This window comes from Myripristis murdjan, chromosome 7 (genome assembly GCF_902150065.1).
Source record: "Myripristis murdjan chromosome 7, fMyrMur1.1, whole genome shotgun sequence".
In the NCBI taxonomy this organism is placed as follows: domain Eukaryota; kingdom Metazoa; phylum Chordata; class Actinopteri; order Holocentriformes; family Holocentridae; genus Myripristis; species Myripristis murdjan.
Window position 1 is genome coordinate 29,645,308 of NC_043986.1, and position 27,979 is coordinate 29,673,286.

A 27,979-nucleotide genomic window follows, 5' to 3' on the forward strand; every position below is an offset into this window, starting at 1 on the left:
AAGATTACTGTCTCTCGCCACTCTCTTTTCATAGAGACTCTCTCTTCAGTCTGTCATTTGAAACAATCTTCCTTTTAAAACTGTACCTTGCCACATCAAGATAATGTGGACAGCGTCTATCCCACGGGATGGAGCTAATGACGCTGCTTACATTGAATACATTAAGGAGAAGTAGGTAAAATATAGGCTGTGATGTTGTTTTGAGATGAATGAAGACTGGAGAGCACGGTACTGTAAAATGTCTGGTGAGTAACTCTCCTTGCCTCACCGCTCAGACTTTTGGGGAGGCGTGTCCTTGATGAGCCCTGCCATGAAATAATGGCTGCAAAGGCATTAAGTGATAAAGCCAGAAGGGCATTTTATGCCATTAAGTGCAAATTTGGAAAAACTGCTCACCCACTTCAAATACTGCTCAAGATTTTCAAATCCATTCTAGCACCTATAGCCCATTATGGATGTGAGGTATGGGGTCCATTCTCTAAAACCTGCACTGTCCATAGATGTACCTCAAACAGTGCTTGTAGTAGAACTGTTTCTGTCGTATGCAGAAATATATAAAGGATCTATAAATTATGTGTCGACATCTTACAACCGAGCAGGCCAGCAGTCAGTCAAGGACAAAGCTGTGTTGAGTGATTGTGTGAACCCTAATGCAGACCTGGCAACCACCGAAAGTGTGAATCAACCCACAAAAATATCTCCAACAGCACAGCTTAAAGAAACAGTGTCTAAATTAAGATATGTGTAATTTGAAAAATTGGAAAAGAGCCGTGCATATGACAAATAACGTGAATGCTACTGCGTCTTAAGCTGTCAGAATCACCTAACAATGTATCTACACTAAATATCTGAATGTCCAAAGTGTGTGCAAATAAGAGAAAAATACTAATCTCAATTTGAATACAATATTTTCCAGATGGTTTCCAGTGTGATTAAACTAGCACTTGGTGAAGAGAAAAATACTTTGTGTTGGTGGAAAGTTTGTGGTAGCATGCACAAACTCAGAAGTAAATAATTTATTTATTTCTGAAAGAGTTACATAATGGAAGTTCAACTCAAGTTCTACAGCTTGATTTCCTCAATTTGTACTGCACCACTAGAGGCCTTGTATTGACTCTGTTTTGTTTTTATTTTGTGGAATAAGGGACTAATTGCCTTGCAATGTACTGATGCAGAAATAGATTTTTTGAAATGATTCCCTTGGCCTCCACTGGTCCCATTCAGACCAGTTAAAGGTAGCTGTGGTAGGGTATAGTTTGATTTGTTTCTCCACTGCTTAGCAAGAATTTCAAAGTATGAATACTCATTGTGCATCTCAAATACACGCTCTTTTTATGAACTAGAGAGGAAGAACAGGAGAGCAAACTTCATACAATAAGGTTTTCATTGCTATTCTTCAGATAATCTACTTCAGTGTTATGTAATATGCCACCGATGCCCATGGGGAAATTCTCTTTTTTTTTCGTCTAATGTTGTGCAAGTTGGTGTTAGTTTATTAGTACAGCAGTCTCATCCTTGGTGCTATTCAGGGTTAATGCTTATTAGTTTGCTTTGCTATCGGTTCGATTGGTGGTGTACTGACCAGTACCTCCATCTCCTTGAGCACGGGGTGGTCCTCGATGCCGGGGAAGAGCACCCTCATGGCATAGGTCCGGTAGTCCAGGAAGGGAATCCCAGCTCCATCCAGCTCCTGGGTCAGCTCGTGGATGTCCGTCTGAAGCTCGGCAAAAGCTGCCGAATGGTGTGTAGGAGGCAGATTGACAAACAGAGAGGACGACAGGAAGGAAAACGGTGAATCATTTTGTTTGAGGTGTTACAGTATTTTATCCTGTACAGATGCCGTAACAGCTCTGGAAATGCTTTAAAAAATTGTCCATTTGTATTGGACTGACATCACCTGGTGCTCTCCAGTAATGTGCACTAACTGCGGAGATCACTGGTGTTTTAATCCCATGCAAATGTGTTGTGTCTGAAAAGTAAAACTAAATTTAAAAAGCTTTAACATATTGGTGAAGACAGATACTAATTCCATGTTAGGCAAACTCTCCGTAATTTCATGTCAGTTCTTTTACTTTTTCTCACGTTCATTCATCATAAGCACATCTCAATGGACTCAACAAAGAATGACTCTACCTAGCTGTAATTAATCAACAATCAGTTACAAAACAAGCAAACACCACAGTCAATTCTATGGCACTTGGAGGAACGTATACCTCTGCCAGTGACATGCAGTTGTCAAGATGTGCAATTTCCACATTGGATTTTTACCAAGTCACCAAAACACAATATGGACAATCAGGATTATGTTTCAGTGGATATTAGGGAAGTCCTTCTACCACTGTGCCAAGTGTTAGAAAAATGGTAGGGTAGTTATATCTAAACTGGAGTACACCACTAGTATTCCAGTACACCTATGCTGCTTGACTGGGCCACTAGTTGAGGATTCCTTATGTCCACTGATAGGCAAACAAAGTTTGATGGTGCTATGTGAAACCACTTGGAAGTTAAATAGATTCCCCTCCTTTAGCAAACTGGTATTAAAAGTTATTCAGTTCTTCTTTGCCCCAAGACCAAGCTTTCATACAAATCCATGCAGTTTTGTGCAAACCCATTCATGGGTTTTTGAGACGTCCTGGTAACAGACAACCAAATAGTCGGACAGAATGGAGCAAGAACATAAACCCTGTCCAACTCCTTTGAGAAGGTAAAGTCCCAGCAAAACAAACACACAAAATGGACAATTACATGGACAATTATAATGAGATAAGAAAAACAAATAAGACAGAGAGAAGCAAATCCTTTCTTCATGAAAAATGCAAGAGGTAGTAGAATCTACAGGACAGCTTTGACTGCATTTTCACACTCCGAAAATCTCAAGTTTTGCTTTGCTACATCAGAGAGTGACAAATTGTAAAACCTTGACCTTATACAAATGTATTCATGGCATCAGTCAATTCGGGGAATGTCATTATCCCAGCAAATGTGTTTCACGAAACGCAGCGGTACCGGGGTAATTCATAATCTCTACAATGTCCCCTACAAAATACTAGTCCCATTTGAGTGATCAGAGAGGTGGAGAGTGCATACTTTCATGAGAATCACTGCACGGGATTTTGCTTTTAGAGCAGGAAGATGAGGCGACAGCTCTGCAAACGCTTTATGTGGGTCAGACAGAGGGAGTGCCAGAGACAAACAGGGGAAGGTGATGCAGACAGACAGCGCAAACAGTGCATAATTTCAGGTAGAGTGTTTGGGTCTTATGAAAAGAGCCAGACAGAAAGGCTATGAAATACGTGCCAGCCAAGATGAGGAATGAGTTCTACTAAAGCAATAAATTAGGACAGAGGCACCGACAAGACAGAGTACATACACTATATAACATGCATGAGGGAATATACATGAGTAGATACAAAGGAAGCAGCTGCTATCAACAACTGAGTTGCATTTGGTACAAGACGTGTTACATTGTTGTATGAAGTTGGACCAAGGAATGTCATTTCTCTATATGAATGAGATAAACTGAAATGTCAGGCTAACACTTAAGAAAAAAACATCCACAGCATTTGAATGACAGACGGGGACGAAAAATGGAGTCAAGTGAATTAATTCCTTGGTGTCTGAACATCCGACAAATTCAATCTTTACTTGTCAAAAAAAAAAAAAAAAAGGACCGAAAACACTGGAGAAAAAAGGAACGCTAGCTGGGGGAGAGAAAAGCGGAACCAGGAGACAGAAAACAAAGTTCCTGGAAAGGAAAGTCAATTAATTGCATGAGTGGATAATTATTAAGAGAGCGACGGATGAGTTTTCATGCATAATTTCCCCCAGCTGTTATTGGACTGTTTGGTCCACAAGAGAGATGGAGAGAGGAGGAGACGAGAGGAAGCAAAGGAGATAAAAGAGAGAAAAGAGAAGGAGTATAGAGTCGAGGAAAAGTGAATGGAGAGGAAGGGGGGGGGATATAAGCGAGAGGTGAGACAAACATTAAAAGGGAGAGGAGAGGAAATGCAGGAGATGAAAGATGTGATGAAGAGTTAAAAGAAGAGAAGTGGAAAATCAACAGATGAAGGACTAACAAGAAGAGGGGAGCGGGTGGGAAAAAACAGGAAAGGAGTGGAACAAAAGACAAAGGAACTATTAAAAAGTAGAGGAGAGGACAGGAGATGAAGAGTCGGAGATAAATGACAGACAAGAGGCGACAAGTTAAATGAAGAGGAAAGGAGAGAAGAGAGAACGAGAGGAGAAAGGGGCAGAGGAGGAGGTGCAGGTGAAGAGGAGAGCAAAAAGACAAGAAAAACAGAGGAGCACAGGTGAAAAGGACAAGTGAGTAGAAGAGAGGAAAGAAGAAAGAGTGAAAAAGACGAGATTTTTTTTACTCCCATTCTTCTCCACTCCATCTCCATTTCCCTGCCACTCTCATTTAATCTCTTCACTCATCTCTTCTCTCCCTCCGTCCATCCATCTCTTCACTCTTTGTTGCTGAAACAGCGTCTGGTTCTGGCCCCAGAAAACACTGAATAATAGGTTGAGACATCAGTGGCAAAAAACATCAACTGCTACATCATACAAGATGAATGTGTGTGTGTGTGCTGTACGGGTGGAGCTTTGCCAAAACAGGGGCGTAAAGGCTCGAGCATCCAGTGAGGACTCGGTGCTAAGGGCTGCTCGCACTCACAAATGAAAAGAAATAGCTTCTCCGATGATATTAAAATGCAAAGTATCCATTTTTATTATGCATCGCACCAATGATATGACATGCGCAAATGGATTAGTACATTTCTTTTCAGGTCATCCCATCACTGGTGCAAAAAAAACCTCATTAATTACAAAGTCACCCCCGCTGCCCTATCCTGTCAGACATGGGAAGGGAACCTAAGGCTAAATACATGCAGGCTATCTGTGAGCAGATACTTCCACCGTGATCTCACTTGTCTCTATTAATAACTAGCATTCATTAAAACAATAATCTGTGACAATTTCATGTAAATAAATGTTATTTTTCTGGCTCTCTGTTCCTGATATAGTCAAACCGTCTTCCAGTGCATGAAAGCTTTTACATATTCAGTTCCAAACGCATGGAGGCTGATTTATCAAGTGTATGCGGGCCTTTTTCACGCTTCTGCTGTTTAAAACCTTTGAAACCTTTGACCTCGGTTCAACCTGTCTTTTTATCCGATCATGAAAGTGGATCTCAGTTGTGCGTGGACATAAATTCGGCTACAGTCTGGATATTGCAAAGAACGTCACGCTTTTACCACAGAAAATACCACAGCCACCCTTTTCCACATGGACACGGTGGATGTCTGTGTGTTTTGCCCCTAAGGTTTGCTGCTTATCTCATAGCTGGAGGCATATTAAGTTCAAAATGCATTTCCTCATATGAAAATGATTCAGCTACAGTGTGTGTGATGCGCTCCCACCAGTGTTGTCCGCGTTCTTGGGAAAAAATTCCCCTCTCCGCTGAGGCCATCAGAGCCGAGGAACAGCCTGCAGTCGGTGGATAAAGTCACAACCGTGCTGCACTGTCCTCAGCAGCTACCGCCTGTTGTGAGTTCTACCGCTAAATATGCGGAAGAAAAAAAAAAAAAAAAACAAGAACAAAAGCTTGGCTTGCACACTGGGATGAGATTCTTGATTATAATATAATCTTCTTCATAGCTTCTGTTTCTGGTGCTGAGAGCCATATTGGTTTTCAGACATGCACCAGCCACAGATACTAGCGGCAATGCATTTAAACTCAACTGCAGCTGTGCTCATTTGCATTATCGGCCTTGGTAAATCACCTGCTAAATCGGTCAATTGTGACGACACAAATTTTGGAGGCCCTGGCCAGTAATTTGTGGCGTGCATAATAAGTCGACCTCGCAGTGTCTGGCGGGTCTTTTCTGGGTCTTTTCTGGAGTTTGAACGAAGCGGACCGAGAACTAGGCGGTTAGCATTGGCAGTGATAGCCACAAAGAAGGAACTCCATCAACAGAGAATCCAAGGACAGAGACAGAGACACACTGTTTGACTGGCAGGTGATCTCTGATGAGTTAGGTGCATAAACCCGACAGCAGTGAGCACTAAATTACAAAATAGACGGTTCATTTTTGTTTACTCACTTCGTTTGGATAGGCCCACCGTGTCTCACTTGGAGTGGCAGAATGCTGCAACAAATTTCTGCCCGAGGCCAGAGAGCTGATATCGTCATTTTGTATCTCATCTTTTCCTTTATCTCTGACCGGATGCGAGTCCATGTGAATTTGTTTTGTTTTCCTACTAAACTGCATCACATCAATAACATCTATATTACCTCCTGTTGTGTAAAAACGGTGACATTTGCCAGTCATCAGTTGTCATTTCTAATGTGGAACTAATTATGCATGACTAGTATTGTGTTAGTTTGGATGACAGTGTACAGTGTGAAGTGTGCTTCTTATGGATGACTGAACCAAACGTCCCCCTATCTCCACCCCTAAGGACTCTTACGGTGATGTGGACCGCGCACACACACACACACACTCACACATGAACACACACACACCAGACCGCCCACTTCATCTGTTCCTCCGCCCACACACACTGCCTCATCTTCTTAGGCCAGCTGGGTGTACAGCAGGCTGGGTGGGGCAAAAGAGGGGGCGGGTACGGGGACATGCTTCACTTCCTGGAAAACCAAATGCTTTCGTTTTATTGGCTCCGATACAATCCGGCTCCTCGCCGAGGGAAGGGCAGTGCCTTTTTCATTTTCTGGTTGTTTTTCTTGGAAAACAAAACGGCGAATAAAAGATGTTTGCTCAAATATCCGCCATCTGAACAACGGTGCCGTCTCTTTCAAAATGATTGAGGACAAAATATCAAAACAGACCGAGGTCCTTGGATTTTTGAAGGATGAAAAGTAAAGTGTTCAGTCGACAAAATGAAAATACTTCACCACACTGTCTACTCTATTTAAGGGATTTTCGATAAACTTTTAGCAGTTTAATCTATCTATCTATCTATCTATCTATCTATCTATCTATCTTTTAAAATACTGACAATATCTCAAAAAAGACGGTCACTACTCTAGTTAATGTCCTGACTATAGAATTATTGACAGAAGTTTCCATTTTCACTGCAATGTGCTATCATACTCTACTGTAATACTTTATTTTCTTCACTTGTTTGCAGAAAGACTTGTTGACCTGTTGAGAAGGAAATCTTCACCACAGGAAAAAAAAAAAAAGTTCAACTTATATATTGGACAATATACAACTTGCTCCTCCTGACTATAATGTGGTGAGCTGTGGCACTGCGGCTCGTTATAAAAACATTTTCTGAAAATGTCAACTCAGACGGAAAATGTCAGCCGCCAGTCTGTGCGCATATCAAGCTGTCGAGCTCAAACTCAAAGCTCGCTGCGGTTTGTTACTCAACAGCTGATACTTGGTAACTGATAGAGCCGTGACACTTGGTTATGAGTGCACTGTAATCATATTATAACCTCGCATCGCGGCTGTGTGGGCCTGGGCGGAAACACACAGGGTGTCCTTCTATCAGACATCTCCCACACTCTTCCACTGGTGACCACTCTGACCTTGTTCTCTCTCTCTCTCTCTCTCAGCCTCTCATCCCTCTCTCTCTCTCTCTCACTCTGAGTCTCATCTGACTGGCTCTTCGTCGTGCCTCTCATTTCTCTTTCCCACTGCAAACAATCCCCTTGTCACTTTGACCTCACATCACCCCTCTCTCTCACTTACTCTCTCTCTCTCCCTCTCTGTTGTGGCGGCTGTGGACTGACATGCCGGTGACCTGCAGGATGGATGGACACTGATGACAGCCAATTAGTCAGCCGCTGGTCCTTGGTGGACAGCCGGGAACACATATAGCCTTTTTCCATACACACGCACCGGCATGGCTCTACTTGGTCGGACTTGGCGCATGAATCCAGTGCAGCTGGGGTTTGTGTGTCCGTTACAACACGGCTACCCGCTTGAAGGTACACCTTTAAGTAGCAGTGAAGCCCCGCCTGTTGCCTGTGTTTTATTTTCAAAAAATCAACAAGACCAACTCCAAATGGCTGCTTCACATTAATAATAATAGTAGAAGTAAGAGATTTGTTGAAAAAAAAATATTTTATTTGGTTAGATTATAAACCCATGTCACCCATCATGGTGGATGCATACTAAGCCACTAGCTATGGGTGATATTTAAATTTATCTACAACATTTGAAATGATATACTGTGCTAATGTCATACAGTATTATTCATATATCCTCCAATGCATGTGTGTCCTCTGTATTGGACATTATACATTGGGAGTTGTATCTTCAGGACTGCATGCTATCATGAAAATTCCTGATGAGCCGTTAAGAGATGGAGAAATAGATGGCGCAAAACCGTTTTTGAGTATTTGCACATGGCACTCATGGCTCATTCCTATTAGTTTTAATGGAGGACTTAAGTTAGAATAGTTAGTGATCGTGCTACACATGTACACAAGTACACGCACGGATCTTCACACGGGACACACACACACATCTCTGCAATAGAACATGTGGCTTTCAGTGCATGTGCCCCCCCCCCCCCCCCCCCCCCTAACAGCTGCAGTCCACCCCAGTAATGGATGTAGGGGCAAAGACTATCCTGTGGTCCACTGTGATCCACACTAAAAACCACTGAAACTAAAATTGATATTCAGACACTTTCTCCCCTGGGTCCCATGAAGATATTGGTTGGAAAGAGGGTCAATTTTCTGCTCATGTCACGTTTGCACAACAGGCCTGTGTTTTGCGCTGCATATGAGTTCTGCCCTCATGTGTAATTTTTCATCCCAGCCCAGTAAATTAGCAGCCACACTGCACATGTTGGGACATGAAGCTTTTGCATTTTGACTGAGCTATTACAAGATTATGGAGGACATGCATCAGCGCACATTACCGCTCTTTGCCTGGTGTCAGTGGTGAGGGCGGCTTGGCAAACTTGGATGGCTTGGAATGGGATTCATTAAGGTCTCGCTGTCTCTCTCTCTCTCTCTCTCTCACTCACTCAGTGAAATACTTGGGCTACACAATGCCCCGCTGGCAGTTGGTTCCAATGAAAACTGTCCTGTAACAGCCTGCTCATTTAGACCACAAAACCTCAACCCTCCCTCACCTTGCATTGGCTCTCAGTGAATATCTCGTTACTGGTAGATGGAGGGAGTACAGCAGTTTAGTGCTAACAGGTTTGGGAATGCTGCCTTAGCACTGCCTGATAGGGAGGCTGCTGATGGATAATGATGGGGGATGGAAAACTTGCCCGACTTTTTCCGAGTTCTCTGACTCTCTAATGTGGATTGAACCCCCCCTCAAAAATGCCAAATAGATTGCATTTGCAATCTTGCGTGTTTGACTTGACTGTCATCTGTAAATACATGCTGCACAAATAACAGCTGACGTGTGAAAAATGGCTTTTTTTTTGCCACTGCAGTGTTGTCATTTTGTCAGCTGGATCATCCGTGTTCAAACAAAACTAAAAGGGAATGCACACTGAATTCATCTCCTACCTTCTTTACACTCCAGAGCCACTCGGGACTCCAGGTTGTCCATCTGGAGCTGCAGGCGCTTCAGGGTGCGGTCAGCGTCCCTCGACTTCCTCTTATAGGCGATCAGCACGGCGATGATGACCAACAGGAGCAGGCCGCCGCCCCCTCCGATGCCAATGATGGCGGGAAGCGTCAGCAGGCTGTCAGAGTAGATCTGGAGCGTCCCAGGGGAGTACTCGAACCCGCCGGCACGGATCTGAGCATTAACATACACAAACATGCCACTCTACTGTAGGATCTTAAGGCTGGAAAATAGATGATCTCTTTGGTATCTTGGGTTGTACATGAGTTCACGTGGCTGTATCCTCATTAGTTGTCCCGTGATGTCCAGCCGCTAATCCAGAATAAAGTATGTGTGTCTCCACACTCACTCCCACATCACAGCAAAACAGCTCCTAAAATAACACTTTTAGCACAGAAACACAGATAAAGTGGCAGATACCAGTACAAAGAACAACAAGTCCTGGTTTTCATGTAATTAAAATGGTTGTTAAAGTACTATCAAGTCATTTCTTCCTGGCATGAAGTCGCTATACGGAGGTTTCCTCCAGACACTACCTGCTGGATCTACTTTCCAATTCAAATAGGAAAATCACCAGAAAAGAGAAGTTTAATGCCCTTAAAAAATGAGTACCAGGACTTGTTGTTTTTTTTTATAGTGGCATAATCCACTTTATTATTTTGTGTTATTTTGTGAGCTTTTCAAACAGAATGGAGAGACAGAAGCACAGAATTGTGGATTAGCAGCCCAGGAGAGCACAGAGTGACTAAAGAGGGTGTTTCCCCACCATGTGGACTCATAGTATTTTTTATCATCTGCATGCTTCATCCATACATACAGTCTTCTCCACAACCCTGTCTTCACTTAACTTAACTGTCCACGGAAAAGTTTAAATATAAATAATAAATAATGTGCCAATGGTGAGGGCCAGTTTCACTTGCTTCCAGTCCAGATCAACATATTTCAAGAGTTTCGTTTTTATTAAAACCACATTCACCTGATACCAGCAGATTAATCTGCCACTCCGTATTGCCTCAAAAATATCCCTGTAAAATTCTTGAAACAATTAGAGCTACTGCAATGTGGAAACAAGAGAACCTGCTAGACTTGGAAGGTCGTTTTTATAAAATAACATTTTAAGACTTGTTAAGATGGATTATGTTTTGGTGGTTCAGGGCCTCCTTTATCCCTGCTGGTTTTAATAAGCTGAATCTGCTCAGAAAGAAGAGTTTTCATATTGATATTTTATATGCAATGAATTTTTTACAACCTTGTTAGGTTATCAGTGCTGGGATGGGGCCTCGCGGTGATAAACAACTCCTGTGGATGGCTCTCTTTTCCTAACACTCTATTAAACTGCGTCACACAGTGTGCTGACCATTTGTTTGGAAAAGTTGTTTGTCGTGTATTTATTTTTCTAATAATTCACATGTTACTGCTGGCTTGACTTGCAGGCAAAGACAAGGCTGACAGACATTCAAAGGCACACTCACACACACGATGCACACATGCACACCGGCAAAGCGATGCAGTGACAGACATGTACAAACAATGTCGACTCACACAGACACGGAAAAAACACAAGATATGCGTTCGGCACACACGCTCGCACGTGCGTACACACACATATTCAGAATAAGTAATCAAACAAAGTAATCACCAGCATTTAAAAGAATCTCTCCCCAAGGAGCCGCGGTAATTACGGGAAGTCAAACACATGTAATGGTTTTTCTGACTACATTTACATAAGCACAGTATGTCTCTCCGAAAAAAAAAGGAAAAAAAAAAACACACACACACACGGTACTGAAATCCATCAAATCAAGGTATCCACCAGGGGGGTTGATAACCGATTCAAATGAGGTGCGATTATGCACTTTGAAGTTCTTGTAAGTGCACTCTCGTGTTAACAGTATCAAAGTGTTATTAAAAAAAGAAGCCGTTATGTCAGTATCAATGCAGTCAATATCTAGAAATTAAATTTGCAAAAGTAGAAACAATTAGACTGGCTTGTAAGATTTGGGAGCCAATTAGCTCAGCGAGGACATGATCAGGTTGCAGAACGCCTGGTTTGAAATGGATCGGACGAGATCAGTTTGTAAAAGAATTGGCAGCCAATTACAATATGAGTTTGCACAAAAGACGGCTTGTAATAAGCGAAAGAGACAGTTTTAACAGCTGATACACCCTGGGGCAGACAGTGAAGTCAATTTGAACAAGGTAGTTGAGCACGGCGGTGATGCTGGGTCGTACATGTTGATGCAGCCAATCAAATTGGTTTGCCACATTGGTGGTAGCTGATAAAATACGCTTATTTGTCCTTAATGGTACCTTATGCTGCTGTTGATGCTTCATATCATATGGAAATGACAGTTGAACCAACTGTACCGGTAAAGAAGTGACAACCTGCAAGTGTTAAATCATAAATCAAAAGTTCAGCAACCCAGAAACCCCAGATTCACTCTCTTTTGCCCCTTTTCCACCAAAATGAACCTGGTGCTAGTTCGGAGCTGGTGCTAGAGCCAGTGCTTAACTGGTGCCAACGAAGAACCAGTTTGCTTTTCCACCGGCCAAGAGCCAAGCGGAGCCAAGTCAGAGCCACGTCATTACGTCATCGTAAAATGTGATCACGTCGGTGTGCGAGACGCTCGCTTGGAATCACAACAACAAACATGGACGACCCACCGTAGCGATGCAAATACTGCTCGTGCGTTTACAAGCCTACATTGCGGTCCAGAGGCGAAAAACGCAATTATTACCGGCTACCCGTCGTATTCGTGGTCGGAACGAACGGTGAGTATGTTTAGCTTTACGTTTATAGCGATCGCTGTTCCCGTTTGAGTCTGTAATCCCACCCACCAATGACGTGGTGGGCCGCGTCATCGGTTCTTTCTCTGGCTCCTGTTTAGCCCCTGCTCGGAGTCGGTGCTTGCCTAGCACCAGTTTGGAACCAGTTTGGCACCAGTTTGGCCCCTGCTCGGGCGGTGGAAAACCAAAAAACTGGTGCTAAGTCAGGCACCGGCTCCGAACCAGCCCTGGTGGAAAAGGGGTATTTGTTGTCTCTCCTCGCTATACTTCCTCTTTTCTGCCATTTGCTTCCATGGTTTTCATAGTTTCCTATTAGATGATGTGTTATTGATCTGGCTCTGCATGCTGTGATTGGCTGGGAGCTACACACCTGCTGCCCAAAGGTTGACGCCCAGAAGAGTCCTGAGCTCTGCAAAACAAGGGTGTCTGCAGATACACACACTAACACACACACTTCTAGTGGCTCCCAAGTGATGACTGAGAGGGGATTTTTTCTAGATTTCTAGGAAAATCCCACTCATTCTGCCTGTAACAGTTATGATCACAAAATGAACTTTTCAGTCTATCAACACTTGACAGAACTGACAGGATTCATACATTTTAACGATTCCGAGTCCGATTCTCACTATCGATTCCTGTTCTAAACGATTCTCGATTCCGATTCTTTGAGATGGAGGTCAACAGGTCACAGCCTATTTATCAGGAGATTTTTTTCATTTCAACTTTATCAACTTTATCTAGAAGTCATGCAAAACTTTTGCATGACTTCTAGATAAAGTTGAACTTATTTTCCATGATCAAAAGGAACAATGTTTTTTTTTTTTTTTTTTTTTTTTTAGTACCTCTGAAAAGGTGTGTTTTGACACTATACCGTGTGTTATGAAAGTCTAGATTTCAAAGACTGTATATGAACCTCTCACCTGTAGATTTTTTTCTTCTTTTTCAATTCAGCTGGTTTGAACAGAAATGCGGATAGCCTTGACTCACAGAGCAGGAATGAGTTGTTGTCTCAACATTCTTCAGCAAGCTAATATTTTTCATTACTTTCTCAGGTCTTCTTCAAATTAAATCCTTATCTGACATTTGTCATGAACCATATGAATGCAGCCTAACGCCGACATAAGAATCACCAATATTTACTGTCGCTGGTGACACATTTTCTAGGCGCTCATCTATTTTTTATCCTACTGACAGAATGAAGGAGGAACTTAGAAAGCTGACGGCCAAAATAACAAACAAGTTTCTTCGAGAACTCAAGGGAGGCGCACAGCTGCCAACACACAGCTGAGCATCTGAGGGGACGCGCAAACACACACTGACACACACACACACACACACACAGCTACACGTACTGTATACACACATGTAGACACAGCCCCAGTGTGTCTGGATACCCATTGGGGTCCCCTGTATGTAGGTCATTCTACATGGGGAATATTGTGCTACAGCTGTGTCCTTCTCTTTAGCACTCATCACATGACACACACACACACACACACACACGAAGACAGGAGACACGCACGTGCACGTAAACACAAATACCCACACAAGTACACACAGACATACATCATTGTGCGCCATCACAAAAAAACAAGCTAAAAACATGGGCCTACACTTTGGCATGTGCAAACACACACACACACACACATGCACACACACACCCAGCAGAGGAGATAGGGACAGACAGCTCTATTTTTTCCTTGGCTATTGTCAGACGAAGGACTAACTCCACCACCCCCGCCAACACATCTCATCGCTCCCAATATTCAACATGACATTTAGTTTAAAAAAAAGGGAAGAGGGAGGAAAAGAGGAGAAAAAAAAAAAAAAAAAAAAGCAGGAGAGATCCACCTCGGAGCTGGCTGGTGCCGTTGAGAGCTATCATATTGAATTACATGGATGCGCTGTCAGTGGCTTTCTAGGTATATTGGCTGTAGCTGGCGGGGAGTAAATGTCATAAAGATATAGTGAAATGACTGTGGAAGGATATTGGTGATAAGTTTAAAAGGGGCGGTGGGGGCGAGTGGGTGTACTTGCGGGATATTCAGACAAACATCCAAATATATTCGGAGTGAGTGCTACATCGCCTGGCTGAGGGTTGACCTTCCTCAATACAGATGCTCCAGGAGCCGCGCGCTGATTCTGAAAGTCTGTTACAGTCAAAGTGAATCAGGGATTTCAGTCTGCCGGGTGACAGCACAACACCCCGGACAAGTAAAGCCCAACAGTCGCCGGGGGGACGCGTCTGGAAGCGCGTTCTTCTTGACTTTTTTTTCCCTCCCCGCCGCTGTATCGGCGTTCGGAGGAGTATGATGAAAAAGAAATGAAAGTGACATCGGCGGCATTCACACCGTGGGTGGTGGTGAAAAACTTGTTATCGCTTGTGACACGTCGCCGAAAAACTGTGGGGAATGTCAGTGGAACTTTTTCATAAATCGCAACTTTGGCTTCGGATTGGTGCACGAGACCGGCGCATGAGAATTTTTGGATAAATCAGGTTCATGCATTAAAGCTCAGACGTGAGCTCAGTGAGTGCATATCAGTGGCATCCTACAGCAACAGCTCTATTATTGATATCACATTTTTTGTTGCTGCATGACTCTGGGACAGATATCCGCTTTACTTCCCTTTACTCCGAGAAATTCCTGAATATTTCACTTTTTGGAGACACAAGGCATCAATCTTTTCACTAAGACAGGAGTAATTATTCATCTGATGGCATAGTTATGATACCAAAAAGTGGGCCATCATTCACTGTCCTTAGTATAATCGTCTCGCATGAGTGAGTTTACTGTTCAGTTTCTGAACGTCCGAATGGGCCGGTCCTTTTAAAAAGTTCATCCAGGCCACAACGAGAGCAAATTAAAGGCGGATAGATACAGCTTGCTGGCGTACTCCGGCAGGAAATAGTTCTCCACTGACCTCTTCACCGAGAGCTGTGAGTTACACGGGGTGTTTGTGCCATTGTTTTTGGTGAAAGGCAGCACTGTTGAGTTTTTCACATGGACATTTTTTTGACAGTTTGAGCTCCAGAAAAAAAATATCCATCCAGCTCCACTGGAGACAAGGAAGACTGTGGCAGACTGGAGACTTGAAAGCCAAATATCACAGAGACTGTCTGGATGAACAGATGGCACAAAAAATAAATAAATTAATTAATTAATTAATTAAAATAAAATAAAATAATAATAATAATAATAATGATAAAAGAAATATTCACACTTTTACGTGCGTATGTGTCTTCTCTCACATTTTGGGTTGCCTGAAGTGTAGTATCATAATACAGGGGACTTTGGCTGAGGTTTATTGCAGAAGCAGGGTGGTGCATGGGTCTGATGTTGAGAGTGGGTGAGGAACTGGCTTCTAGAGGCAGGGAGGCGGCTACCTTGGACACATTTTGCCCTAATTAAAAAAGAAAACTAAACACTAACAGCACTGCAGTGGCACAAAAAATCTGCATTTCACCATGCGAGTGTGCTCGTGAATTCACTGGGGTTGTGATTACCGAGACAGAACCACGTTACCACTCGGCTTATCCTCCACGATAGCCTGACAGCCACTGAAAACCAACATGTTAATTAAGCATTAAAATATTTAACACCAACCCGAGTTCAATGGAGCGCATCCTGGATCTGTCAGGGTAAGTAAAAAAAAAAAATCCTCCCTGTTTTTTAAGAGAAGAGGCAGTGGCACATGATGCAAAAAAAAAAAAAAAAAATATTTGGAAAAGACAAGAGGGGTTAGTCATAAATCTCACCAACAAGGTTAGAGGAGCATTATGGGCCGAGCCCGTCATGGTGGAGTGTTTTTGTATTACTGGGTCAGTCTGAACGTACCGATTAGAGCGGGCAGGATTCTGTCCTTTTATGAACCACTTTCAGAGCGAATGCAAATGATCACAAGAGGGTGCCGCTGCTGCAAAAACCCCCTAAAACCGGCCCAGTAATTCACATTGATGAATAAGAAACCAGTCTACCGTGAAGATCTCAGCTTATAATGTCACGCTGACCCCACCTGCAACTTTTTTTTGGTTGTTGCTTTTTTTTTCCTATAACCCCTAGTTTGTATACTGCAATGTCAGGCGGGCACAGCGGAGCACACCGAGCTAAAGTCACAGCCAAAGTCAAAGTCAAAGGCAGAGTCTGGTCAAAGTGTCGCTAATGGAGACAGAGACGAAGAGGCAGAGGGCGGCGGGCCGTGATCTGACCGTGACTTTGTGCTGTCCGGTGAGGTTGGGCCATTCACACAGCAGCTGGCTCTCAGACAGGGTGAGGATGCAGGGAGTCTCTCCAATCAACACCGTGTAGTTCAGACGACTGTTACCTGGAGCCGCGGGGATCAGGTTTCGGCCCTAAACACACACACACACACACACACACACACACACACACACACACACACACAGAGAGAGAGAGAGAGAGACAGAGAGAGAGAGAGAGAAATTGCTATTTTAGTTTTCTTTGTCAACTGCAACTTTCCCAACAAAACCCACGAAGGGTGTATGACCAAATTGTAAGTGATACCTCAAACTGGCAGAACTGTTGAAACAAGACATCGTTAGACATAAACAACACTGCAAAAACTCAAAATCTTACCAAGATTATTTGTCTTATTTCAAGTCAAAAATGTTTTATTCCTAGTCAAAATATCTCATTACACTTAAAATAAGACATGATCACCTCAGAAGAAACTTGTTTTTAGACAATTTTCACCTGTTTCAAGTGAAAATTTGCTTGAAACAAGTGAAAATTTGCTTGTTTCATTGGCAAAATTTGTTTCTTGTTTCAAGCTAATTTTTAATTATTTCAAGTGAATTTTCACTTTTTCCACTGGCAAATTTTGCCAATGAAACAAGCAAATTTTCACTTATTTCAAGTGAATTTTCACTTGAAATAAGTGAAAATTGTCTAAAAACAAGTTTCTTCTGAGGTGATCATGTCTTGTTTTAAGTGTAATGAGATGTTTTGACTAGAAATAAGACATTTTTGACTTGAATAAGACATTTTTGACTTGAAATAAGACAAATAATCTTGGTAAGTGAATGTATCCGTGCCGTGGCTAACTGCAGTTAGTTGGTGTTCAGGAGAATTTTAAAAAGTCATTCCACGTAAGACTTTTTCACACAACTCCAAAGTGAAAATGGAGAAAAGTGAATATGAATGTGAAGGAAAGGAGTGGACATCCGCCTTCACTTTGTAGGTCAACTTCAGGTGTGAACAAAATACAGATGGGTGGAAATACTTGGAAAGTGTGGGAGTAATGAGTCTGTCTCGAGAGATTAAGCTCCTAAACCTCACTGGTTCCACTGGTGGGTTCATCATTACAGCACTTGGGGAACGCATACAGGGAAATGTGTGTAAAATGATGCACAAGTCATCTATTTGATCTAATGCTGCAGCCAAAATAATGGCATCTTGGCTTTAAGTGTGATGTAGCTTCAACAAAGCTGCAACCAGCAGATCCACAATATGTGTGACATTGTCTTACATATGGGAAAATGTCCTTTTCTTCTTTTTTTTTTCCCAACCTTGAGGCTCCTTAAGGGAAACTTAAAAGGAAATCAGAGGTTAAGGGGTTACGGTCAACTATGATCCTCACTGAAAAAAAAAAAAAAAAAAAAAAACACCCTTGACAAGAAATGGTTTGTCTTGAAATGATTTGATCTGAACCACAAGACGTTACTCCCTTGGGACAAACCCGTTCTTAAGACTGTAAAGTATCAGACACTCACATTCGCACGCTTGTACACACATGCATACACAGCCACACACACATAAACTCTTCCTGAGACACTCACATACGCCGCTAAGCTGAATCCCAGCCTCACATTCTGAATGTCAATTTCAGCATCAGCTTTTTCCCTCAAGTCTCTATCAACTCCTCTGCTTTCAATTTGACACAAGCCTTGTTTGCTTTATCAGACACAGAGGAGTGTGTGTGTGTGTGTGTGTGTGTGTGTGTGTGTCTGCGTGTGTGTGTACTGGAGAGAAGAAAACCCAAGTGACCAAAAGAAAACAAAAAAAAAGTAACAGGGGGAAAGATGAATACAAAGCAAACAAGATAGAGGGAAAAAGACGTGTGGAAATGAAAGGAAAGGAGGCGCAGAGAGGAAAGAGGAGAGAAAAGATGAGGCGAAACGGGAAAAAAAAAAACGGAGACAAAGCGAGGGAGAGAGAAAGAGGGAAGGGGCGAGAGAGATGAGGGGAGCGAGCGATCGAGATAGACGGAGACAGGGAAGGAGAGAGAGAGGAGATAGCTGCGGCGCCCCCCGCAGGCTTAGCAGTGGGACGCAGAGACAGACCCTGTTTTCCAATCCCGTCGTCTCTGCAAGCCTCCAACCCAGCCACGCTCTGCAGCCCTGTAAACATGCATCCCATTCTCTGACTTGCGCACACACACACACACACACACACACACACACACACACACAGAGTTCCAGCCACATGATCAAATACACACTCACAGACACCTAAACCTCCCATAGAGTTGTATCCACACACATTAAAACAGACACACACACACACTCATACACACACACATCCCTGCACGCCCACAGAGCTCCAGCCACTCTCACAAAGGGAGTTGAAGCCACACACACACAAACACACACACACACACAGCAAAAAAAAAAATCAAAAAGCGTCATGTGGTGACACACTCCCAGAAACACACAAACACACCGCAGATGAATTTCCCCTCTCGCTAACACAACTCAGTCAGAACACCACACCCAGCACCTCAGATGAGAAATTAATTGTGTGACGAGCGCAGAGCTCACATCTCCAAGAAGCATCTTTGGTGTGTTTTTTTTTTTTTTTTTTTTTTTTTTTTTGTTCCCTGCCCAAATTGCATTTTCATCTTTCTCATCAGCGCTTCCAACGGGCGGGCCGTCTCTCCAGCAAGCCAAGCGGGGGATTTGGCAATTACGGAGGGGCCCTTCGCTAATAAATTATCATTTAAGAAATAAATTATGACTGTTACGCTCCTTTCAATCTCTTCACGGGAATAAACAATGCCACGCATTTCGCTGTGATGACTCAAGAGATAGTCAATAGGAAAAAAAAAAAAATGTAACAAAAAAGGCGGGAGGAAGAGAGAGAGGGGGGAGCGCATTCGCAGAAAATCAAATTATAGCCAAAGAAAAAGCTGTGCAACTTAACACTGCGGCAAAAAGGAACGTAATTGTATCAATGTGATGTTAATCTAAAGGAAAATCCCATTACATTTGCATTATGCTGTGTGCAAAGTATCACTGATGAAAAATGAAAGAAAAGGCATGTGATTACTCGCTAAATGTGTGTAAGTTTGTGTATGAAACTATTTCACTTTCGAATTGACACAGTCTGGAGCAGCTAAATGGGGGAAAAAAATGTTGGAAACTTTAATCCTACCTCCTTTATTTGTTTGTAATCATTGATCTGCTGCTTATTTCACGTAAGTCACATGACCTATTTTCCATTAGCCGGAGCACATACAGCACACAGCCAATTTAACTCCTCTCCATTGACTCCTTGACTAAATATTTCAGGTGAGCTCCATAAGATAACACGACGACACATTCACACAACTTAGAAATTGCCAATTAAATTCATATACTTATGCCCAATCGCTTTTAATGAGAAGGAAAACCAATATAATCCAAATCTCCCGGCCCGTGGACCTGTGTGCTTCAACACCGTCCTTCCAGCGCTACAAATTAATTACACAAATTGAAAGGCCTGTTATTTAAGAGGGCTCGAGGCGGCAGAGGACGACTGCAGTCAAAGCAGTTGCTGTTAGCGACTGAAGGACACAAATTGGCCTTGGTGGGTGTGGACGTCTTCTTTTTTTTCTATTTTCTCTTTTTGCTTTCCGCAGTTATGAATATGTGAGATTTTTTTCACCCCCTCCGAGAGACCTTGTCAACACATTTGAACGCTTTTTCTAAAGTCGTAGTTGTACGTGGCTGTGGGTTTCTGCCGTCGTCAATGCAGCAGAGGTGCAATATATGTTGGATTCTTCTCGTCCGCCGGAGTAGAGAAACCTTGAGCAGAAAACATAAAGTATGTACTATCTGAAAATTTAATTCAAATGAAATATTTATTTGTGTGTGTGTGTGTTTATCTATGTACAAGCTTGCGAACACACACTCGTCCTCTGCAGCCTTGAGCTCTCTTAAATGATGCGATACTGAGTGCTGACACTGACGTAATTCACACATCGGATATTGGACTGACGCCCTCAGGTACCATTCCAGGTTCCAAAAAAAATATTTGTAAAAATATGTAATGATGCAATTCTAAGCTCATAGCCAAAATGTTGTAGCACATAATTAGTAATAAAACACTCCTACAAAGATATCCAGGATTCCCAATATTTTCATCTTCCGGAATTCAGTGATTTTTAGAAGGGCGTCGAAAATCACCTGGCCTTCATTTATTATCATTTTCAATTCATGAGAGGTGAGTGGAGGAGCACACGTGCATACACCCGCCTGCCCGCCTCCACGACCAGTTGACTCATCCTGAAAACTGGACAGCGCGACGTGGAAATCGATCACTCAGCCTCCCAGTCAGCGGATCCCGGGTGTGTTATGTTCTGTCTAGGTCTGCCATCAAATGATGAAATTCACCAGACTCAGATCTGAAAGCCAGCACAGGATGAACCCCTGCTCTCCTGATCCTCCCATAACAAAACGAAATGATGAACGAAATGTCTTCTGCCCATGAGCCACAACTGCTGCGTTTACTTTGCTAGCAGACAAAAGTTCTTGGGTCGGTCTGCAGACCGGCCCGGTGTAATTTACCCCCTCACATGGGACGTGGTGAGACCCGCAGAGCAGCGGTGCAGACCTGCATGTGATTTTCGTCGCCCGACTAAAGAGGCCCTTAACAATTGGATAAGAAGTGTTGTGTGGTTTACTAGAGCCTCATGTAAGCTCACACATAATAACAACAACACTCTTTGGGCAAATTGAATCGTAGGCAACTGGACTTGTATTTGTCTTAGGAAGACGTTCCGCCTCTTATCCAAGGGGCTTCATCAGTTCGTCTTCCAAAGACAAATACAAGTCCAGTTGCCTACGATTCAATTTGCCCAAAGAGAACGATGACCTGGATAAATGAGAATATCCATAGACAATAACAACAACAGTAACAACAATAATGGCTGTAACAATAATAATATTTAAAAAAAAAAAACGAGCTACAGTATCAGCAGGAAACTAAATACAGGTATTGGAAGTGAATCGGAACTGAAACAAAAGTGGATTGGAGCATTCCTAATTTCTGTGTTCTCACGGTCAGACACATAGAGAGTGTTTCATTCCCCTTTTCAGCAGGACGTATAGCAGTCTCCCATCTGAAATGAATGAGGCAAAATCTGAAAGGTGTGACTTGCACTGACACATCAGGGACGGATTAACTGTGAAACTTTGGTATAATTACTCATCACAAATGAGAGCATGTGAGCCTTTATCACACACCAGTGGTGCTGTTTTTGTTGTTGTTGTTTTTTTCAAAACTGACACATTTCCCATAAAACCTGTTACTTTGTTACTCTGTCAGAAAGGATCTTGCTGCTTGTGTGGTGTTATTTTACTAAACGTTATTTTAATAAACATGTTGGAAGTGATTTTTTTATTGCCAGAAACTCTGAGGACTTTTGCTGTGAGTTGGTAGAACAGCGCCCTCTCCCTGTTTGTGCCGTACAGATCTCCAGTAGATTTACCTCCCAATCTGAGAGTAAAATGTAGTATAGAGGCCAGTGCCAGTCATCATGCTGATGGTCTGTTTTATGGCAACTATACAAAGGTCTAAAGGTTGAAAAACTAAAAAAAAAAACGGTATCCCTGTCTTAAGCTGACCTTGAGTATGAGTGGTGATGTGGGTTTGAGCTCAAGAATCCCAGAAGGACTCAGCGGCTCGAACACGGGGTCTGGGTAGTAGCTGAAGGTCTCGTTGACGACCACCAGGGCGTTCACATTGTCCATGTAGAAACCGATCTCATCTGGGCCGGTGCCGGTCTCCGAAAAGCCCAACTCCGAATCTGCCACTGACGGAGCCAGGCACACCATCACCGAGTTGTTATACACCGTGCAGTTCTAGGCAGGAGGGATGAAGAGAGAGAAGGAGAGAGGAAACATAAGGAGGAAAGTCATTTAATCCTCTCAGAGTGAAGCTGTGTGTGTTGAATATGGCCACAAACACTTCCTGTGTTCTATTTAGAAAGCTTGAAACATCAGGGAGCATTTTCTTCTTTCTTTCTGATGAGTAAACACTTGCTACTTTTACAGACAGACGTGTAGAAGATATTTTGATGAACTGATTTTCATTTATTTTTGGTTATTTCATTTTTTTCTTTGCTCCTGTTTCATGTATAATGTTCCATAAATATTTAGAGTCATATTGAGAGTCGGCTATAATGCACAAGGATCTGGATCTGGATCCTCGTTTTGTTTACAACACATGTTCTTCCAGCATGTCATGAGCATTGGGCTGACATAATACACACCCTGCTTGTAATGCAATGTAAACAATGCAACTTTCAAAATATTTCAATATAGGGCTTTGCAAATCTATATTGAGGTAGGAATGCAGGACACACACAATGTGTTTTGGTTTGTACTTACCCTCTACTTATTTGTACTTTTTGTACTTTTTGTACTTTTTGTATATTGTTGCATATTGTATATAGTCGTTCATTGTATATAGGAATGTCATTTATTCTTTCTATTTTATCTTTATTTTTATTTTTATTTTATTTTATTTTTTATTATTATTATCGTTATTATTATTATTTGTATTTTTTTTATTTTTATTTTTTACTTGCACAGTGCCGGAGTTGTTGCAATTACATTTCACTGCTGCTGTACCTGTACATTCATGCATGTGACGAATAAACCTTGAATCCTTGAATCCTCCTTGAATCCTTGAGACATTCTGAATCTAAACAAAACAGTATGTTCACAAGGAGACGTTTGTATAATTTCGTAAAATGTATTTAAAGAAGCATTTTTTTAATTAAAGTGGCTATGGAAATGGTATATCATCTAAAATCACTGCAATAACAGTTTAAAGCAACTACAAGGAACTTTCATTTTGTATTGATTTCAGTGACAGGCATTTAGAATAACTATATAGAAATAGCCAGTCTTATCAGTGATGGTCCCATTTGCTTATGTAGGTCATACAGAGGCTGTTTCATAAACAGTTAAAAAAAAACTTGTAATTGGTATGCAATGTTTGCCTGATCATAACTGATAACTAAAGAGCACCAGTTCAAAGCAACAGTCAGTGCTCTATGAACATTTATCTGAGTGACTGATATAGTGTCCTCAGGTTTTGCATAATGCTGTTTGCGCTGAAACCTGGTCTTTGTGGTCCAGTTAAAACTTCAATCTGGCGTATCCTCGCTTGTTTTAAAGCAGAAAGGCCACACGGTGAAGCTGGCATGCCTTTAACCAAACCTTGGAGGAAAGGTTAATGTGCTTGTCCACAACAATCTCAACTCCACATTGAGACCAAAAACCTCAGACAAACTCAAAGTCTCTCTCCTGTTGTTCCTCTCCGTGTCTGACATGCATGTTCATGCGGTGCGGTGACATTTGAAAAGCAACGTGGCCTGAGGTAGTGTTGGATGTCTGAGGCCGCAGTCGTACAAACGGCAGGCAGGAGCAACACAGACAGCCCGTCTGCCACCTTGGACAAGCCGTGTGAAGTCTGTGTGTGTGAGTGAGTGTGTGCACGTGTGTGTGTTTCTATGTCACGTCTGCACTCACATGGAAGGACTCGGCCTGCCCATATTTGGCCCTGATCTTCGGTTCTCTGATGGTTGCCAGGTTGGTCCCGCTCACTGTCAGCAGTGTCCCACCACTGTGGGGAGACAGGCAGATAGGAAAAGAGGGTTCACTCCAAATGCTCAGCGGGTATCAACGCAAGCCACAAGGTCTGTCATCTTCAGTGTGTTTTTTTGATCTGTGGGGGCTGAATTTGACCGCCACAAATTAACCTGCAAAACGGATGTTCCTGCAGTGCACACAGCAAGGTGTCTTTGTAGGAAGAGGAGCCAAAAAATTCCCCAAATTACTATTTCCCCGGGATCTAAAGAAGCTGATCAAAAGGAAAAACCCTCACAGTGTACCTTTTTCTCTTTGCCAAAAACAGCATCATGGAAGCAAGCAATTTTGGCTACATCTGGACATCTGATAACAACATGTGTTAAGCAGCAAACATGTCAGGTCTTACCAATAACATTAAAATTGGGGGCGGCTAAAGAAAAAAGGAAAGAAAGAAAGAGAAAGAAAAAGAAAGAAAGAAAGAAAGAAAGAAAGACAGACAGAAAGAAAGGAAGTGTTAATCACTTCTGGTGTGGCTGTTCTAAGGAAACTTTGGAAAAGAGGAATAACCTGACCACTTTCAAGCAAATGTAAAAGTTTGAATCCAAGTATGTAGTGAATTGCCCTGGGCATCAGGCAGGGCTTAGGGATGAACCCTTTATAATGGAATGCATTTCAAGAGAGAAAGAAAGAGAGAAAAAAAAAGTGTCAGAGAGAGCAAGCGGGGAAACAGAGTCAGAAAGACTCTGGGTGAAGCGCAGAGCGAGAGGAGAAAAGGGGAGAGATGTGCAGAGATAAATATTTCAATCTTAACTATATCCACAGTAAATCGGCGCTTGCCTGGAGCGTGTGAATTAAAGGTCAGTGGCTCAAATCCAGTAAACAAAGATGCAAGTACTTGGCTGCACCTCCGTGACTTATTTTCTTGGTGAGCTCGGTATGTAAAGGCAGATTCACACCTGAGTGCTACTGGGGGCTCTGAGTGGTGAGATCTGGACTAAGAGCCTTTATTTTAGCCACAACCAAGAATAGAAGTGCTAACAGATTTTGGATGATTGCCGATAGCAGTATAGTGGTATTTTTAAAGTCTTTGTGAAGATGTAAATTAAGTCCACCAAGTCTTTGGAAGAGTTTTAAATCCATCTGCCACAGAGCGAAACATTAGTTTCCCATTTTAGTGGACCTGTTTTGAATGAATCCCTACAATGCACAAATACAAGCAGGCCTATAACAAAAATATAAGAAATATAAGAACACATAGAGGAATCCTTACTATATAGGTCTCTTGTCACCCATTAGAGGAATGGAGCTAGTCGGCACTGTTCAATGCCATACCTAAATTGGATTTATGAGGTTTTCACACAACATGTCTTCTTGGTGTTGGGCTTGTTGTAGAGTGGCAGTATCCTCTACTACCCTCTGACTGTCTGGTGGACTCTGTTCTCTGCTGGAAGATCACTATTTCTTACTGCCGCCTCGGCTATCTGTGCCTCTGAGACCTGTAGTTTATAAGATTCACTACGCTGTGTTTCCTACAGTGAGCTCATCTCTCTGCGGGTTTCTCACTGCCTGGGAGGGGAAGGTAATTCTCTCTCGCTGCTCCGTGGAACAAAACCTCGAACAAAAGCCGGGAAAAATGCCTTGTATCTTGAAAAAGTCAAGAATTAAGTGAAAGTCCTCAGTGGACACTGAAGGATTTTTGAGGACATGCAGTGTCTTTCCGATGGGCGGTATCAGGCTGTCTAGTAATCCCAACATATCTAGCACATAAAGACCAGTTTCTATTCTCAGTTCAGTTTTTTTTTTTTTTTTTTTGAAAGATGTCTAGCTTGTGTGGCAGGCTTTTTAGTCAGGGATGTAGCTGGTGTGTAGGAGGATCTCAGGGTGTTATGTTGCCTTAGGAAGCACAATATCCATGCTGGCGAAGTATGTAGTTTAATGGCCTGCACCCTTTGCTTCCTGGGTATATCCACTCACTAAAAGTGGATCTCCGATTTGTTGCTGCATGGATGGGGAATGGGATTCACCGAATTCTCTGCTGTGAGATCACTGCCTCTAACTGTGGCCTTGGCTATCTATGCCTGTAAGACAAGCGGTTTTAAAGATTTACACCCTCTGGCGCTCGGGTATCTTCAATGGTATCAGCTCTGCAGGGCATTACGGCCTGGATAGGAACTCAATCATCACCTCTTCCTGGACTATTTGGCCACTGATGTCTCTTTTCTTTCCAGTGTAGTTCTTTGTGCTGATTAGGAACATTTGTGGAGCTTCACAAACGCATTTTACAAAAACCTCAATAAGCCATGTAACGCTGTAGTTTGTAATGTGAAGTGATTCATAAAGTGAATGGTGGCCACCACTGCTGGAGACACTTTACCAGCAGCCTCAGTGAAAGCCAGTGAAATCAATATAGGAATGAAGTGTTGCCTGCCTGATCATCCATGTACATGTGGATTGCAAACTAAGAAAGGCAAAGAAAGCTAGTCCATGTAGCTCCATATATTACAGAGAGAGGCTGTACTGTTGTAACCATAATGCAAAATAATAAAGCAATCTCAATAAAGACAGTATATCCATAATTCCACAAGTAAGGTGATCTGTATCAGGTGAAAAGAAAGTGTCGGCTAACTCTGACTCATCCTCTGGAAAGACAGAGAAAAGTGTTCGCTGATTCTGATTGGCTGAGGAGAAAGTATGAATGAAACTAGAGGGAGCCGGGTGGTATTAGGTAGTCTTCCTGATTGAACTTAGACACAAACCACATAAGTCAGAGTAGACTTTTTAAGGAGGCAGATCAGTAGTCTGCGGGCTGGTTCATCCGGGGTATTTATCTCTCAGCGTAATCCAGAGTGACTCACAAACAGGAGAGTAGGCGATAAAGGCGGATGTACCACCTTGTACACTGCTGGTAGACAAAAGGAAGTGAAGAAGTCTCTGTCTAGACTTTTCAGCTGGGGAATTTTATATTCTGTTGGCAAGCTGCCTATTAGTAGCTATGGAGAGTGGAGCTAATTCATTCCGAGTCTCCCTGGATAACAGCGTCAGCTAAATGTGCAAGATGTGAATGTAAATGTAGATGTGGGGGATCAAGTCCTCGGCTGGCGGTATGACAGCCAGCTATGCTAAGCTAGTCAGGTATAGTCAGCATCTCCGTATTATGGTGGCTTCTAATTTGTTAACATACCATCCACATTCACTGTCTTTTACCAGGCATTCTGGTGTGATCAAGGGCCAGATTCAAGGGTTCAAGGGCCACATTCGGCTTGAGCGAATGAAAGTGAGGCACCTCCTTCCTCTATAACCGGGTGTTATGAAATCCTGCCATGATGTGGTACAATTCATTTTTATACAAACCCAATCTGTTCTGTTGAGTGGAATAAAAGTTATATTGGTGTAAAAATGTGACTTATATTGTAATTCTTCCACTGTGGCTGCAATTTTAAAACCCTGCATTCTTCTTTGTAAGTAAATTAGTTTTAATGACAAACCACAGTGAGAGAAAAAAAAAAGAAAATCTTGGTTCTTCTTATATTACTTTTGACTGTTACCTTGCAGTGATGTGCTGCGCATTTAGCAGCCTATTCTATTTTTTTTTTTTTTTTTAGGATTTTAAGACATATTGTCAAGCACATTGTTTATGTCTCTTTGTATGCAAATGTGCTTTAAGTTATGTTTACTATCAGATGTTGGATGCAAAAGTAGTCTAGCTCTTCTGTATTCTCCATGGATGAAATGAAGGCAGCTGGTCAACCAGGAAGCCATAGAGCTGGGATCATGTTCAAATGAACTGATCATTAATTAGCTCTAT

At 42.4% G+C, this 27,979-nt stretch overlaps 1 protein-coding gene across 1 annotated transcript in view; it reads right to left on the reverse strand.

Moving 5' to 3' along the window:
• LOC115362048 (plexin-A1-like) overlaps positions 1-27,979 on the reverse strand; it is an 87,328-nt gene that overhangs the window by 29,674 nt on the left and 29,675 nt on the right. The window contains exons 7-11 of the mRNA XM_030055817.1: positions 24,115-24,208; positions 22,201-22,437; positions 16,564-16,707; positions 9,509-9,743; positions 1,589-1,731 (exon numbers count right to left, since the gene is read on the reverse strand). Of these exons, the coding sequence (XP_029911677.1) occupies positions 1,589-1,731; positions 9,509-9,743; positions 16,564-16,707; positions 22,201-22,437; positions 24,115-24,208 (853 nt within the window). The remainder of the gene's footprint in view (positions 1-1,588; positions 1,732-9,508; positions 9,744-16,563; positions 16,708-22,200; positions 22,438-24,114; positions 24,209-27,979) is intronic.